Source organism: Heteronotia binoei, chromosome 2 (assembly GCF_032191835.1).
Source record: "Heteronotia binoei isolate CCM8104 ecotype False Entrance Well chromosome 2, APGP_CSIRO_Hbin_v1, whole genome shotgun sequence".
Taxonomy (NCBI): Eukaryota; Metazoa; Chordata; class Lepidosauria; order Squamata; family Gekkonidae; genus Heteronotia; species Heteronotia binoei.
Window position 1 is genome coordinate 141,041,723 of NC_083224.1, and position 16,247 is coordinate 141,057,969.

At 39.7% G+C, this 16,247-nt stretch overlaps 1 protein-coding gene across 3 annotated transcripts in view; it reads left to right on the forward strand.

Moving 5' to 3' along the window:
- The window catches only part of PRKACB (protein kinase cAMP-activated catalytic subunit beta), a 97,663-nt gene that overhangs the window by 33,681 nt on the left and 47,735 nt on the right, over positions 1–16,247 (forward strand). Inside the window, exon 1 of one of the 3 annotated variants that reach the window (XM_060232112.1) lies at positions 180–407. The exons of 1 other annotated variant lie outside the window; for it this stretch is intronic. In XM_060232112.1, coding sequence (XP_060088095.1) covers positions 221–407 — 187 coding nt within the window. In that variant the 5' untranslated portion in view covers positions 180–220. Of the gene's footprint in view, positions 1–179; positions 408–6,755; positions 7,032–16,247 lie in introns of those variants that run through there. One more of the 3 variants, XM_060232114.1, reaches the window with a different exon arrangement.

The window sequence follows — 16,247 nt, forward strand, 5'->3', positions numbered from 1 at the left end:
GACAGTGTTTTTTACTAGTCACCACCCTGAGCTGATATCAAGAGGCCTTTGCTGAGAATAGCTCCTTGAAGTTTGGTTTTATATTAACAGGAAGCAGAACAGCAGTTGCGGTTTTAACACACTGCATACAGGAAGTCTGACACATGCATCGTACTTAGCTTCTGTACAGAAGTTCAGAATTTTTTTGCTTCCGTTTAATATACACCTTAAATGCATATAGATGGCATCTCATCGAGAACTATCAAGCAGCCAGAGCACAGGGACAACTAGTGCTTTGCAGAGACTGGAAGGATTCGCCAATAGACTTTTTCACAGGCACTCCAAGAGTTCTGCAAATGAACTGAAAGTACCTTTGGAAAATGAGTCTTCTCAGTTCTCTGAACTTACTGCACTGTGGGACAAATCAAGTAAGTGTAGGCTTCCTGAATTTGTAATGGCAAACTATAGAATGTTTCAAGCTAAATATAGAAAAAATGTTGACAGCTAAACTGCTGAATTAAATGGTTCAGCAGGTGGATGTAGTCTTTTAAATCTTAAAAACACTTGGCAGATAGGTCACAGAGTATGTACTGCTCATCAGCTTCCTTTTTGTCAATCAGTTGTCATCTTGCATTCCTCCCTGTTCAGCTAATGCCTGTGTTGTAACAGTACATATTAGTATCTTGAATGGTTTTAAAAAACTATTAACATGAAACATCACAATTGGTGAAAAGTGATAATTTTTTGCTAGAAAGAAATGTGAGTTATACAGTCTCCCTTGGCTAATTTCCTCCAGTGTAACTCTTTGTAACCTATACAATGTCTTACATTAAGGTAATTGTTGTCTTCTGTTCCTGTGTGGACTTAACTTGTTGAAAACACTTGAAGGAAATTATGGATGTAAGACTGTGCAAGAGAGTGTTCTTGGAAATTGCAATTGGTTTGGAGTGTGGCAGCAAGAATCCTGAGATTGTCAGGAGTGATCTTATAATATTGTCAGCTATAGTGACATTGATCTTTAAAGCCCCCAAATAGCTAGGGTCCAAAGTACGTGTAGGGCTGCCTCAGCTTATATCAACCGGCTTCTGAAGGCAATGAATGGTACATTCCAACTCAATTATTGTTCCTTCGACCATTATCATGAACAGAAGAGTAGTACCTTCCCACAGGAACTATTATATCAGAGGTGTCAAACTCATTTGTTACGAGGGCTAGAGCTGACATAAATGTTATTTTGTCGGGCTGGCCCATGTCAGCCATAAAATGTAATGCCAGGTTCCAGAGATAAAAACTTTATAAATTACACAGGCAAAGCCAGTTAACAATGTGTCCCCCCCCCAAAAAAAAAAATACAAACAGCAATTGTTTCCTAGGAGTAGAATCAATTGTTTTATTGGGGAATTCACAAAAGCCCTCATAAAAGTATTTAATCAATATGCAAGTTCCCCCCCACAAGGGATGCCATACCCACCCCCTAGCCATTTCCTTTCATTTCTTGACATACACACCTCACCGTGTACACCCATGCACCCCCCCCCCACCAGCAGCTTCCTGTCTTTCCTCCCTCACATCGGTTGCTAATGGTCTGGATAACAACCCGGGGTGGGCCATTCTCAGCCCCCAGGCTATATGTTTGACACCCCATTTATACTCTTCTTGTAAGAATAAGGATTGTTAACCTTGGAGAAGGACCTGAAAGGGCATTGGTGGAAATTTTCAAAATTCTTAGAACCCTAAAAGAAGCTGCTTTTAAACCCTAGATAATATTGAAGAGGTTGTCCTCATTAATGTGTTTGTGTAAAGTATAGTATTTTAACAAAAATAGAAAACAAAGTGCAAAGTGCACTGTTCATAACTGGCTTTCTTCCCTATTTCCATGGATATTGATCAATAATAAAATGGTGGTTTCTATTTAATTTTGGCCTGTGTGGAATTGTAGCACTCAGTTCTAGGACCAATGAGGTACTAATTCTCTCTGTGGTTATGTTTAAAATCTGTTTCCCTTATCTTTAGCTAACTGCAGCCAGTTTTTTAAATACCATTGTTCGGGTGCAGAGCTTAATGGTCAGTTGTGTCCATGCAGACTCAAGTCCTGGCTTTTGTTCTGGACACTAGCCACTAGACAGTTGTAACTCTTACACTAGTGATAAGTACCACTGGGGGTAACTTGGGCAGGGGAAATTAACTGCATTTATGCTAACATAAATGAAATTTATGTGAGAGTGCAATCCCACCCACTTTGGTTCACAAATCTAATATATAGCAAATTTATATAGTATTTGTTCGTTTGGGTAGAAGTTTCTTGTACGGTTGTAGCTTTTTAGAAGTGAAGAGACTATGTGCATCTGGAAAGGAAAGGTCCCCTGTGCAAGCACCAGTCGTTTCTGACTCTGGGGTGACATTGCTTTCACAACGTTTTCACAGCAGACTTTTTACGGGGTGGTTTGCCATTGCCTTCCCCAGTCTTTTACACATTTCCCCCAGCAAGCTGGGTACTCATTTTACCAACCTCTGAAGGATGGAAAGCTGAGTCAACCTTGGGCCAGCTACCTGAATCCAGCTTCCACTGGAATCGAACTCAGGCTGTAAGCAGAGAGTTCAGACCACAGTACTGCTGCTTTACTACTCTGTGCCACAGGGCCGCTATATTGTTATTGTGAAATGGATTTTAAATGCCTTATCAGCTGCTTTTAGGACCCATGAAGACTGGTAAGCAGGTTAAACGTACTCCATCTACACCTATGCCAAATCTTCATTTGCCTATTAAAATGTTCAAACCAGAAGTTAAATATGGTTAATCTTCCCAAATTAAGATGAAACATATACTGCAGAAAATAGAGGCTGGATTCCAGTCTCTGTTAATGATTGGTGCTTACAGCTCTTACTGCAGCTTTATACCTCAATGGAATGTGTTTTAAAGTTAGTTTATTGAAGATTGTTGCCCTTACTAGTTCATTCTGTATGCAAAAGTATGGGGATGGGATTATAGGAGGGATTCTGGTTTTTCAAGGATAATTAAGCATTATTGTGTTGTTAGCTTTGAGCATACCATGGTGTAAATTAAAACTGAGAAACGTTTTGTTGATATTGTCATACTGTGCCCCAGTTTATGCATAAACCTTTTCCTCAGTTTTAAGACATACTTACTTGCATGACCTGTTTGACAAGGAAGTGTCTGCTGCTTAAACCTTGTGAACATAACTAAATAACTGTTATCCATGTAGCATTGTTGAAAGTAATAATCATTTGTAGATTTTAAATTAAATAGAAACCAGAGCACACAGAGCCTAATAGAAACAGTTAACATATTTCAGGACGCTACTCTGATATGTGTTCATGTTCAACTTTTGCAGCTGAAACAAAGGTAGATAAAATTCCTGTGCAACATTGTAAAATATATCTCTAAACACATGTTTATACTGTGTTTTGTATTCCATTGTATTTTCAGAAGCAGAATTAGGTTCGTAGCGGTACGTAAATAGGTATGAATGAGCTAGGTATTTCTATTAATTTCCAAGAGCTAGAAACCAGAAAGTCCGAACCATTACAAGATAGTGAAGACTTGCATCACCACGCCATAACATCAGAGATTGTTTTGCTTACATGGGGGGGGACCCCAAGATTCCCCCCCCCCCCGATTTAATTGGAGAGGCTACTTCTGGGATTTTATTTATTTTTAAATGCTCTGTCACTCAACTCTATGCATGAGTGCTTTGAAGTGTCCCACTGAATTCTGTGGGACTTACTTCCTAGAAAAACTGTTCAGAATGGCAATTCTTTGGATATATATCTTTTTAAAGTGCATTACTCATGCAAGACTTATCACTATTTGGTAAGACTAGCATGTCCTTGTGTGCTCAAGGACTGCAAAGTTTAAATCCTTGCAATTGTTACTGAAATTACAGCATGGGTTAAGATTTGTTTGTCATTCTGTTTTTGTGTACCCAGTGCTTTTGGGGTAGAAAAGGCCCAGCAGGAACTCATTTGCATATAGGCCACACACCCTGACACCACCATTGTTACACATAGGGCTTTTGTAAGAAAAGCCCAGTAGGAACTCATTTGAATATTAGGCCACACCCCTGACACCAAGCCAGCCAGAACTGTGTTCCTGTGTGTTCCTGCTCAAAAAAAGTCCTGGCTGTACCATCTTAAAAGTCAAAGTATGATATGTTAGTAGGATTGTATGCAGAATGCTATATGCTATTTATTAACTAATATAGGACAGTATTGTAGACAAATACCTCCAGACATCAGGCAATGTCTGACATGTCAACTGATTGTTGTATGCACTGCTGCCGGGGGTGGGGGGAGTGAAGGAGTTTTCTCAACAACACCCACATTATTTTGCCCCAGAAAAATGGATCATTCCAAGCTGCTATTAACCCTGTTAGAGATCAAAAAGACTACTTCCCATTCATGTGTAAATAAAGCAAGAATTGGGATATATTTAAAAAATAAAATGTAATATGCAAGGAGGGGGCTGAATGGTGTCCCCTCCTGTGGTTTATCTTGCTGTTCTTTACTGCTTGAAACATTTTTCTTCAACTGAGGCTTACTTCCAGTATCAGAGTCTGGTTGGGATTAAAATGCATTAGGGAATAGCACAGTAAGGAACAGGAGTAGGGAGCATTTAGCTCACTTCACCTAAGAATAAAAGAAAACAAGAATAAAAGACTTCCACCAAGGGAGGAAGGGGGAAAATCACATACTCTTTGGTGTACTCTGTTTGCAGAACAAAAAGAGAGTTATCTCTATAGGTATCTGGCCATGACTATCCTTACTCTGATTACATCCTGATTAGATTACTATAATATATAGGGCCTGCGGTTGAGACTTGGAAGACTGGAAATGTCAGTTGGTTCAAATTGTGGCAGCCAGGCTACTGACAGGTGAAATGCAGGGTTTGTATCAGTGCAGTGCAGAAAGATATTCTACCAGTGCAGAAAGATATTCACTGAGTGCCCATCTGTTTCTGGGCACAATTCAGAGTGCCTTTCAGGCCCTAAAAGGCTTGGAATCCAGCGTACTTGAAGGACTTTCTCCTCCCATGCAGTCTTTTCTGCCAGCTAAGACCCTTCTCACAAGTCCTACTCTGTGTGTCCTGGCCTTCAGAAATGAGGGTGGGGAGCAGCCAGAGGCAGGGTTTTTTTCCCAGTGGTGACAACTCACCTGTGGAATGCCCTTCCCCTTGAGGCTCATCTGATATTACAGTACTTTCTTCTCAGGCACCGGTCCAAAATGTTTCTGTTTACTCAGGCCTTTAACTAAGGGGTTAATCTATTTTTTTTAAGACTACTTTAAATCAAAAATATTTAAGACTCTATTTAAATTACTCTGTGTTTTGTGTTGTGTGTTCTAGTTGTGTTTTTGAATGCTGTGTTTTAAACAACTTTTATGGTGCTTTACCTTTTATCATGATTTACATTGTAAGCTCCCTCAGTCCAGTTTCCTGGAGAGGTGACAGAAAATTTTGGAATAAATAAGCTTGACTTTTTTTACAATGCAGTATAATATATCATACTGTATTCTATTTTTATTGTTAGTTGCCATGGTGGCCCTGATGAGGGTAGAAAGGCGGGGTATAAATTTTGTAAATAAATTAATTTTACTGTGACATACGGCCCCCATTTATTCTGTTTATCTGAGTTTGGAATAAAGCTTATGTCGGTCAGTTTTAGAGAAATAGGGACTCCATGCAGTATGCCTCAGTTCACAAATCCTAGTAATGAGTTTGCTAGATTGAATCTTTAAGATCCTTATCACACAGGCATAACATTTTGGTAGTCTAATATACCAGGCTGGCTAGTGTGTGGATGGAGGGCACTGGACGAGATACATCTCTCTCTGATTTGTCAGAGCCACTCTTTAATTCTTGATAGTAGCTCTTTGCAAACATAGTTCAGGAAATCAAACTGTGTTTTGATTTTATCATTATTATCACTGACTGTCTAAACCAGGGGTGGGGAACCTTTTTTCTGCCAAAGGCCATTTGGATATTTATTACATCATTTATGGGCCATACACAATTATCAACTTAAAAAACAGTGTTCCAGCAAGGGGGGAATGATGCAGCCTGGCAAAGTTAATGCAAATAATTGTTTTTCTATTTGAAGACATGTGGGGAGAGCCTAATTTGGCAAACACACATCCCCAGCCAGCCGCCCTAGGCTAATACCTAATATGCTAATGAGCTCAGCAGGAGCTCATTAGCATATTAGACCACATCCCCTAATATTAGCATATTAGGTCACACACTCATTAGCATATTAGGCGACACCATCAGGGATAATCAAGTGGAAATTGAACTGGTAGTAGCTAGAGCCATATTTTACAATGTTACCAATGTGAAAAGCACCAAACACTATACATTAAATTATTTTATTTTTGCCGCTTCTATAAAATGGGTAGTAATACATCATCAAATATACTAAGCATGTTTAGTTGACATTGTAGTGAAACATTTATAATGGACAAAAGTTGTGCTCTAGAAGTATTTGCTATAAACATTTGATACGTTTTGAAGCTTCTGCCAAAAAATTCCAAGTTGTGTGCATGACAAGAAATACTGAATCAGAATTTTTTTTTATATAAAATGTGGGTACTAGGGAGAGATGTTGTATACATGGAACAATTTTAAAGCTTTAGGAAAATCTGCTGGTTGAGTACGAGTGAACCGATAATTCTCCTCTAAGGTTGCTATGGAAACAAGCAGTGCTTGATATAATTGAGAACATCTTAAAACATCCTGGCATGCGTGCGTGTTTCTCTGCCATTTTGAGTTTTTAAAAAAATGTGTATAGGTAATGAAAGCTCAAAAACAAGTCATTAATGAGCATCACTATTCAGGTCCTGAATATTGATCTGCTGTTCACTGCTGGCATTCGTATTGGATACTTCTCAAACTGCCTGAATGAAGCTCCTGGATTTGCTTGTCTTCTAGTGGCTGTATTTATAGAAACAATGCTTCTACTCTAGAGATTAAATAATCCCTTTATTGGACAAATATTACTAGCAACATGTTTCCAAAAACTAGACTTTCAACATGAATGGTAAGTCATTTTCATTATTGTTAATGTTACAGGTTTTTAATCAAGAGTTCAGCTGACTGTTCATTTAAATGATAATCTACAAAATTATAGTCATACCACAAATTGACAATGAGGGTGGGTTGTGTGTGTGTGTTTGTTTCATAATGCAGTTATCATGGAGTTACATAGTAAATTGTAATGAATTACAATTCTAAATTATAGTAAATGATGATTTAGTCTTTTAAGTATTATAATGCAGCATTTCCCACCATGGCAGTTTTTAATAGAACAAAAATGTATAGTGGAGCTAATGCTTTTTTATCGTATTCTGTTTTATATTATTGAAGTTGTATAAATAAAAATTGTGTAAATATTCTAAATTTTATTTTAGTTAGCTTCTTGGTTTCTTTCATAAACGGTGTTTTATCACTTTCTGCAAATGGTGGTCAATCACACATTTGCTTCATGGTGTGTGAATGGTGAATCTTGTTCTCTGATTATAAAAGATATGCCAGAGAAACTAACCACCTCACTCCAATTTATGGTGAAGGAAAGCATCTTGTTTGTGTCTCAGGACTCATCTTTAAATTAAGGTGCATTTAAAACAGATCTGGTGAGGCAATAGGGCAGATGCTGTGATCAGCTTGCCAAACCGAATTTTGTTATTCTATTCCAGCTTGCAAAATATATTATCTCAAAATCAAGTATACCTTACAGGAAAGCTGAATACTTCAGTAGTGTTAAAATGTAATCTAAAGAGCAAAGCACATTCTAGAATTTAAGTAATTCAGATAGTATTTGGTAGCTATTCCATAAAAGGCAAGCTGAGAACAGAAGATAGTAGAAATTAAAGAGTTTTGCAGGGCTATCATTTTTAAGAATTATTACTAAAACAATGTCTTGCTAATGTTCCAGTCCTGTTGTCATAGAAGAACCATGAGGTGTGATCCTCACGTTTATGGCCTTGAAACTTGGTTGCTGAAATGTTTCTACCTTGAGTGTGAGGAGATAAGGTGGGATAGAAATGTTTTAAATAAAAAACTCTCAGTATTTTGGCAAGGCAGAGCACATGCACGAAAGGAATCTGATCTGGATAGCTGCCTGTTTTATTCATTGTAACTGTATATGCATCAGCTCAAATAGAGTATAAAAATCTTACTCTTAAGGATTGTAAGCTGGTAGGTTTATCCTGACTATTTTTCCCATGAATTTTACAAAAGACTAGGTAGCAAGAAATATACTGTGCTTTTGGGTGTCTCCCCCCACCCCCACTTAATGAAATAATGTTGTCATCATCACCTTTTGAGTAGTTTACTTTTGGTGTTGTGGTTAATCAGTCTGCAGAAGCAAGTTATGACCTGATCCAGCATATGTATCTTCATGTACAATAGGATACTGTACTGGATCTAGGGCTGCATTAATTTAGAGTGGATAGTATCATTTGGTTCTAATAAAACTATCATTTTTGAGAGGGATAGCCTGAATCAAATGGTACCTTGGTCAGCTGTCTACCCTGACTCTGAGTGAGTATAGTGGCCAGTTCTTTGGACTGGGCTGAAGGGGGTAGGCTGTGACTATTCAGCATCTGGCTAGCATCCATAGTTCCTTATTTCGTACTCGTGTGCTTAGTGTACAAGAAGTTGTAAACCAATGAATATTCTTCTGGAGACAATTCCTGTTTTTCAACTGCCCGTGTGGTATCATCCTGCAGAAAATATGAAGCTGCAATCCTAACTAGAGTTGCACCCTTCGAAGACCGTTGATTTCAGTGGATTTAGAAGAGTGTAACTCAGTTTAGGATTGTATTCCCACTCATAGGGTTTATTGAAAACATGCACACTGTATCTCTCCATATCCTACTACTGTAGAGCCATAATGTTTCATAGAATATATGTGTGAGCATCTAGCATCGTTCCCTCCCACACACTGGTGATGTTGGATCTGCATTTCCCTCAAGATGCTACTGGACTCCTACTTTGTTCTATTATTTGAGGCTGTTGAAGCATTGTAGATGCACACATGATATTTTTGTGTTGAGGTGATTTTCATATTAACTCATCGTATATTCGTGTTATAGGTTCACTTTGGCTGTGGCACGGGTATGACAGTTCCAGAATTCTTTTTTAAAACAAAATTAAAGGAGTAAAGATGACTATAATGTGGGGATGAAGGTGTCTGAGATCCATATGTAGGAGTGTGTAATTTGGCTAATTTGTGTACTTCTGCATATGTACACGTGTTATAAGATGATTACAAAGACAGAACGATATAGTCTGCTTTTTGCTCTCCACATACATTGTTTTCTTGTTTGTGTATTTTAGTGGCATTTTGTAAGTCATAAACTCTTCAGTTATATTAAAGTTATAAACACAGAAATGAATTGTTTGAATAGTTCTAGTATGAACTTTTATAAAACATGTATGGAAAAGCATACAGTGCAATGGGAACATAGTGGTTAAAACTAATCTAGACCAACAAAAGACTGGATATTAGCAAGAAAAGTTTTTTTTGCCATTCATGCAAACTAGTTTCCCAAAAGGATTTAGTTGAAACTTCATATGCAATGATTTGAGATTTCTGAACTTTTTACCCTCAGCAACCAAATTAATGCCTTATTTGTAAGTACAGATTTCACTTTCTCTCATCAGGATAATATTGACAGCCCCATCTGCATTGTATGGTGGTGTTTATCTGTTAACTGATATTCATGGTCACATATCTAGTAGCTGTGGAAAGTCTTTGTGTTAAAAAGTGCTTTCATATTTAGTATTTTCTGCTGCCCTCTTCTCCATTCCGCTCCCCCAACTTGCATCTGTTCCCAAGCTGTAAAACTTGCACATAGTGACCATAGTCCTGTGTTTTCTAAACGCTTTTGCCTAAAAGAGTGCACATATAAAATTTTGCAAACATGTCACATCAGAGTTTGTGTTCATAGACCAAACTATATTATCAGATAATGTGGCCTCTAAATTTGTTGCTGTGGTTAGCTTGGCTGTTCTGTTCAACAATACGTTCTTACATGGATGTGCACATTTTGTGGGTCTTGCTGATTTTAGTTGTGAAATACCTTAGTTGTAATGTGTAGGGGGGTGAAGCCCAAAGGTTAAATTTTACTATTGAAAGTCCAAGTTAGAAAGTGTCATGGAAACATAACTATAGGTGTGGTACCACCATGCGTATAAATAAAAAGCTGATGACTGCATAGTGTTTGTAGATAAATAAACTAAACACACAGTTCTTGTCTGACCAGAAAAGACCCTGTTCAGATGCAATTGATGCCAGTTTTGTGCTTAGTCTTGTTTCTAGGACTTTCTTGATTATTAAAGCATTTTATCTGCATAGTTATAGAAACACATAGAAAATTGGGGGAATTACAATATTTATGACATGTTGTGACCCCCCCCCCCCCAAACATATCTCTTTTTGGGTCTTGTCAAACATCCATCCATCAATTTTTACAATTGCTTTTTTTAAGTGTTAAGTCATAAATCCTGTAATCGAATTTCTTTGCTGTTGAAAAGCTTGCCAGAACCTAACCAGCTAGTTATTGTTTTTCTCTCCTTCAGCAATTTATCTTCCTTAGAGCTTTGTATCTATGGTCCATGAAGTCTTAGAATACTTGGAGAAGTAAATTTCCCTGATTTTTTTTTAAACCTGAGCCTTAAATAGAAAACAGCGTGGGTGGGGTAGAAGCATATGCTGATTATTCTGAGACACCTCATGTTACTGCTTCTACTGCTACACTTCACATACTTTCATGTATTAGAAAGCATGTATTCCAGAGGCACAACTGGCTGAAGCACCTGGATGCATGTTTACTGTGTGTGTGCATATTGTGAGGCATCTTTCATTCCCTAGAAGCAAGAAAAGTTCAGGGTGTTCGAGACAAGGTCTGGTTGGTCATAACACCATCTTCCTGTAAAGGCAGTTCTGAAAACTAATGGATCACTTTGGCTTCCAGAATGCTCTTAGGGATTTTCAGAACTTTCCATGAGGGTTCTACAGTTATTATTCAAAAGGCCTGAGTGGCAAGCTCTTGAAGTCAGTTGACAGAATCTCTTCCAGATTCCTCTAGGGATCCTTAAGATTCTGGTTTACTTAAGAGGAAGAAGTGGATTAGTCACTGTATTGTTTTTCCAAGTACTGTTGAATAGGGTCTTGGGAGCTGCCTGTTCCACTTCTAAGTCTTGGGATAAAGTAAAGGTGCTGCCTTTTAACATTGTTAATTCTTCTCTATGAGGTGGTGATGGTCTCTGAATGATTTTTTAAATTTGTGAGAAAAGTCATATCCTGATAAAGTGGCCATGAATAATAATAGACAGGTCAATTTTTTTCCATTTTTGATTAAAGCAATTCAAGGAAGAAGGGTAAAGCAATTTTTGGGTTGCCTGGATAACTCTTCTGCCTTTGTCCCTTTTTGATCAGAACTGGCTTTGAGAGGGAAACTGCAAGTTGCTAACTTGCTATGGTGGGATCCTTTTGGAGCTGGATAAAGGAACTTTCTTTTCATTTTCACAGAGTGGATCTGTCTATTGAGATGAGTTCACAGTGGGCTTAAACAATATTACATTAAAGTGGTTTGTCATCGTTTTGGTCTGAGCGAACTCAGGAAGCCATGAGCAAATCTGAACCTGTGGAACCTGTTGTGTGATGTTCAACAAGGCTTATCAATTTATAAACCTTTTAAGTGAGATTATCTGCATCTTTGGGTTTGGTGGTGTCAGTAAACTGATAGTACCTGGCTCTCTATTTCTTTAAATAAGATAGCAGAAGTAGCAGTGTGCCACCAGCCATAGTCAGTTGGCTAAAGTGTAACAAGCCAAAACTGAATCCAGGTAAGATAGAAGTTCTGAAGTTCACTTTAGATGGCATGGTGCTTAATGTACTAACTCTACAAAGAGTTTAGAAAGATTATTAGACACTGTTTTGCTTCAAAATCAGATCAATATGGTTGTAAGGAATCTATTCTTTTCTCTCAGCTAGGGTTGCCAGGTCTCACCTGGCCACCAGTAAGAGATGAGAGCGTAGGATTGCCAAGTTCAGGTTGAGTAACACCTGGAAATTAGGAGATAGAGCCTGAGGAGTACAGGAACTTGGGTATAATGCCATAGATTCCACCCTCCAAAGCTGCCATTTTCTCCAGGGTAACAGATCTCTAGTCTGGGGATGAACTGTAATTCTGGGGGTTCCCCAGGTCCCACCTGGAGGCTGGTATCCTTCTTGAGCATTGCTGATCTGGCCATATTAAGACATGCTTTTGTAATTTCAGTGCTAGATTAATTCTGTATGCTCTATGCAGCACCACCTTTGAAGAAGACTGGGAAGTTTCAGTTGATATATTTACGTTATTTCTCACTGAGATTGGAAATGGATTACATAGTGTAAGTCAAATACAGTCAACAGATTGAGGCATCCAATAAGCAGTGCAAAAGGGTTTGGATTGCAGAAATCTGAAACAGAGCAGGATTAAAGCATAAGCATTTAAACATAACGTTTTAAATGATGCAGAAGTGACATACAAGAGCAGTTTATGAAAACTAACGGAACACAATAGTCTAGACCAGTAGCCCCAAACCTTTTTGGCACCAGGGACCGGTTTTATGAAAGACCATTTTTCCACAGACCAATGGGATGCTGGATATTTTGCTGCCCCAGGCTGCCCCCACACCCCATCCCTGCTCCCCCATGGTGGGGGGGGTTAATTGAGGGGTAGGTGGGTCAGCATATGCTTGCTAGTAAGACTTCAGGCTGGAGTCTAATGCAAATGACAGTTTGTGATCTGTGACAGTTTCTGACAGCTTCCCTTAACAGGTGCATACCGGTTCTGTCCAGAGTACTTGTGCTTATGCAGAATGACTCAGCACTGTGTGCTGATTAGTGCTTGTATATAGCTATTTGTATATAACTGGGAAGAGTCTGTACAGTGTATCCTCTGCTCTCAGACATGGTGTCTGGCGAAGCACTTTGTTGAGTGTATATCAGACCAACTATAACTTGTATATCTGTAAATTGTAAATAGTTAGCACAAGTCAGTGTTCTGTCTATTCTTAAGCCTCACAAATCCAGAGCATACCAGCAAATACACCAACAGGGTTATGGGCCCAACATGCTTCTGCTGCACCATGCTCTGGTGGTTCTGAATGAGGCTGAACTGCTGTGGTGACCTGTGACTGAGTAGATGTCCGCAGCTGCCACTTCTGGAGCTGAGGAGGAAGACGTGCTCAGCCAGGCTCCTGAGAACAGCACAGACGATGGGAGTGATTCTGAGGACCAGCTACCTGACGGAGATGACAGCATGGGTCTGGCACCGACTGCTCTGCTGGTGGTGAAGCTCACTTCTACTAATTATAATGTATGGGCTCTTTGTATGGAACAGTATCTTAAATGTGAAGGTCTGTGGCTGTATGTCGACGCTCCCCCAGACCCTTCAGCTGCTGGAGACAACTTCAGGGATGAAAAAGCTCTTGCGACCATTGTTTTGAGTGTGGCAGATGACCAGCTTGTGCACGTATCTGGTAAGCCGAAGGCTAAACAAGCGTGGGACAGTCTGAAGGCTGTATACGTGCAGAGCACAGCTGGGTCTCTGATAGCAATTACCCGTCGCATGTATCGGACTATAATGAGACGGGGGAGTCTGTGAGGGCTTATTTAAACACTTTGGCTGAATGCTTTCAGCAACTGGAGCTGCGTGGCAAAACTTGTACTCAGTTCCCTGTCTGTGGATTATAATATGTTGATAACTTCGCTAGAATCAACATAAGTGAAGAAATTAACCTTGGCCTGCATCACTGGACACCTGCTGGAGGAAGAAAACAGGCAGAGGGAGTTGCGTTCCTCAGAGACGTGGCAGCGTTCCAAAGTGGAGGATGCAAAAGGGGCCAGCTGCGAGACTGGCCAAGCAAGGAGTAAAAAGCATGGAGAGGCACCTCAAGTTGCTCTAAAGAGAGGCAAACCTGGAGGACTGCCTCACAACTCTTCACATAGCCAGAAGGCCACATTGGTGGTCACAGATGTGGCTGCTGCACATGGCACATGGATTTTTAGACTCAGGAGTGTCTCAGAACTTTTGCAGAGGTGAATACCTGCTTCATGACATTCATTCCTCAACATTACAACATGTGAGTCTTGCTGATGGCAGGAACTCTGCTGTACGATGTCAGGGAAGTGTCACATTCCACACTTAACACACTTTTAAAGACGTGCTGTGTGTTCATGCTCTGGAAAACAATTTACTAAGTGTGCTTGCTTTGGACAAAGCTGGTTTTACCATGACTTTTGCCAGCAACTCGTGCAAAATAATGAAGGGTGGCTGGGTGCTTGCGGTGGGAAGGTTGCAAAACAATGTCTATGCTATAGACAATTTATCTGTGGGAGCACAGATGGTAACTAATAACAAACCTCATGATAATTGTGTGCATTTGCTCCATCGAAGGCTGGGGCACGCCAGTTTTAACACTATAAGCAAACATTTGCTATTGTGGGGCATGAGGGAGTGAAAGAATGTAAACAGTTCCTTGATTGTGAAGTGTGCAAATGCACAAAATCAAAAGCATTCCCGGTTGCCAGGAAAAGTGATAGAGTGTCTGCTAAACCGTTGGCTTTAATACATGCAGATGTAATAGGACCTTACCCCAAAAGCCACTCTAATAAGAGGTTTGCCCTAATCTTAGTTGATGATTTTTCCAGAATCTCATGGGTGTATGCGCTCAAAAAGAAGTCTGAGGTGTTCACAACAGTAAAATATTGAGCACGCAAGGTACAGAAACAATTGGGTGAGTTATGTGCTTTGCAGATTGACATGGAAAGTGAATTCATGTCTTCTGAATTTAACAAATGGTTGCAAGCACAAGGTATAACTCATAGAGTGGCAAATGTGTCAACACCGCAGGAGAATGGTGTGGCTGAAAGAAAGGGGGGAGTTTTGCAAGCTATGATGCAGTCTATGCTTGCTGATGCTGGTTTATCACTTACTGGGCTGAAGCGTGGAAGGCTGCATGCTATATAAGCAACAGAATTTGGACTAGGTCCATAGATAACGCTTATAAGGTGTTGTACAACAAAAAGCCCAGTTTGGGACATTTAAGAATTTTTGGCACCAAGGCCTGGGTGAATGTTCCTTTACACCAAAGGGGGTGCTCGCTCCAAAAAACTTATATTTCTAGGCTATCAGACAGGAATGAAGGCATACAGGTTTGCAAATGAACATAAAACACTGAGCTTTAGCAGGTCTGCCAATTTTTGTGAAGACCAGAATTGGCACAGAGTGCATGCTAATGAATCGCCTTCTCAGGTCATACTCCCCTTATCAGAGGAAACTTCGCCAAGTGTAAAACAAGAGATAGTGTCTCCTAGGCAACAATCCTCTGAGAGTGAACAAAGTGAGCAAAAGGTGCCTAGAGTGTCTACTAGAAGTACAAAGGGTATACCTCCAGTCAGATTTGGGTTTGATACCGCTACTGTAAATCATGTATATGTAAGAGAGCCAAAGAGTTACCAGGAAGTGTTAACTTTGCCTGAGACAGAGAGGCAAGCTTGGCAAACTGCCATGCAAGCAGAACATAATTCTCTTACTGAAAATGGAGTGTTTACTTTGACTAATTTGCCTGCTAACAAAAACGTTATCAGTTGCCACTGGGTATACAAACTGAAATCCTTACCAGACGGTGGGCTGCGAAGGAAAGCCAGGCTAGTAGCAAGGAATCCACTTTAGGATTCTGATTTTTGTATTTAAAGACTTGCTCCTCTTGAGGCACACATATTTGAAGGACTGTCTCTCCTGATATGTATCCATAGATAATCTCAGTATTTTAGTTAATAGCAAAGATAGTGTTTCAGCTATCATAAGCTACTGCAGATAGTAGCTTATCATCTTCATAATGTCGGGTCTCCACACTCACACCCAAAAACCCCCATGAAGATGTAGAAAGGATTTTTTGTAAAAAGGAGTTGAAACTAGTAAAAATGAGACAGAGATACTTCTAGTTTGGTTGCTGAATGGTAATATTAAAGGAGGTATGTCCTCTCTTAAGATCTGCCCAGATTTGCGGGTTACATTTTCTGCCATGGTCTGTGATGTAGCTGAGTGAACATAAGAACATAAGAGAAGCCGTGTTGGATCAGACCAATGGCCCATCCAGTCCAACAGTGTGTCATACGGTGGCCAAAAAATCAGGTGCCTTCAGGAGATCCACCACTGGGACAAGGACACAAGAACCCCTCTCACTGTTGCCCCCCCCC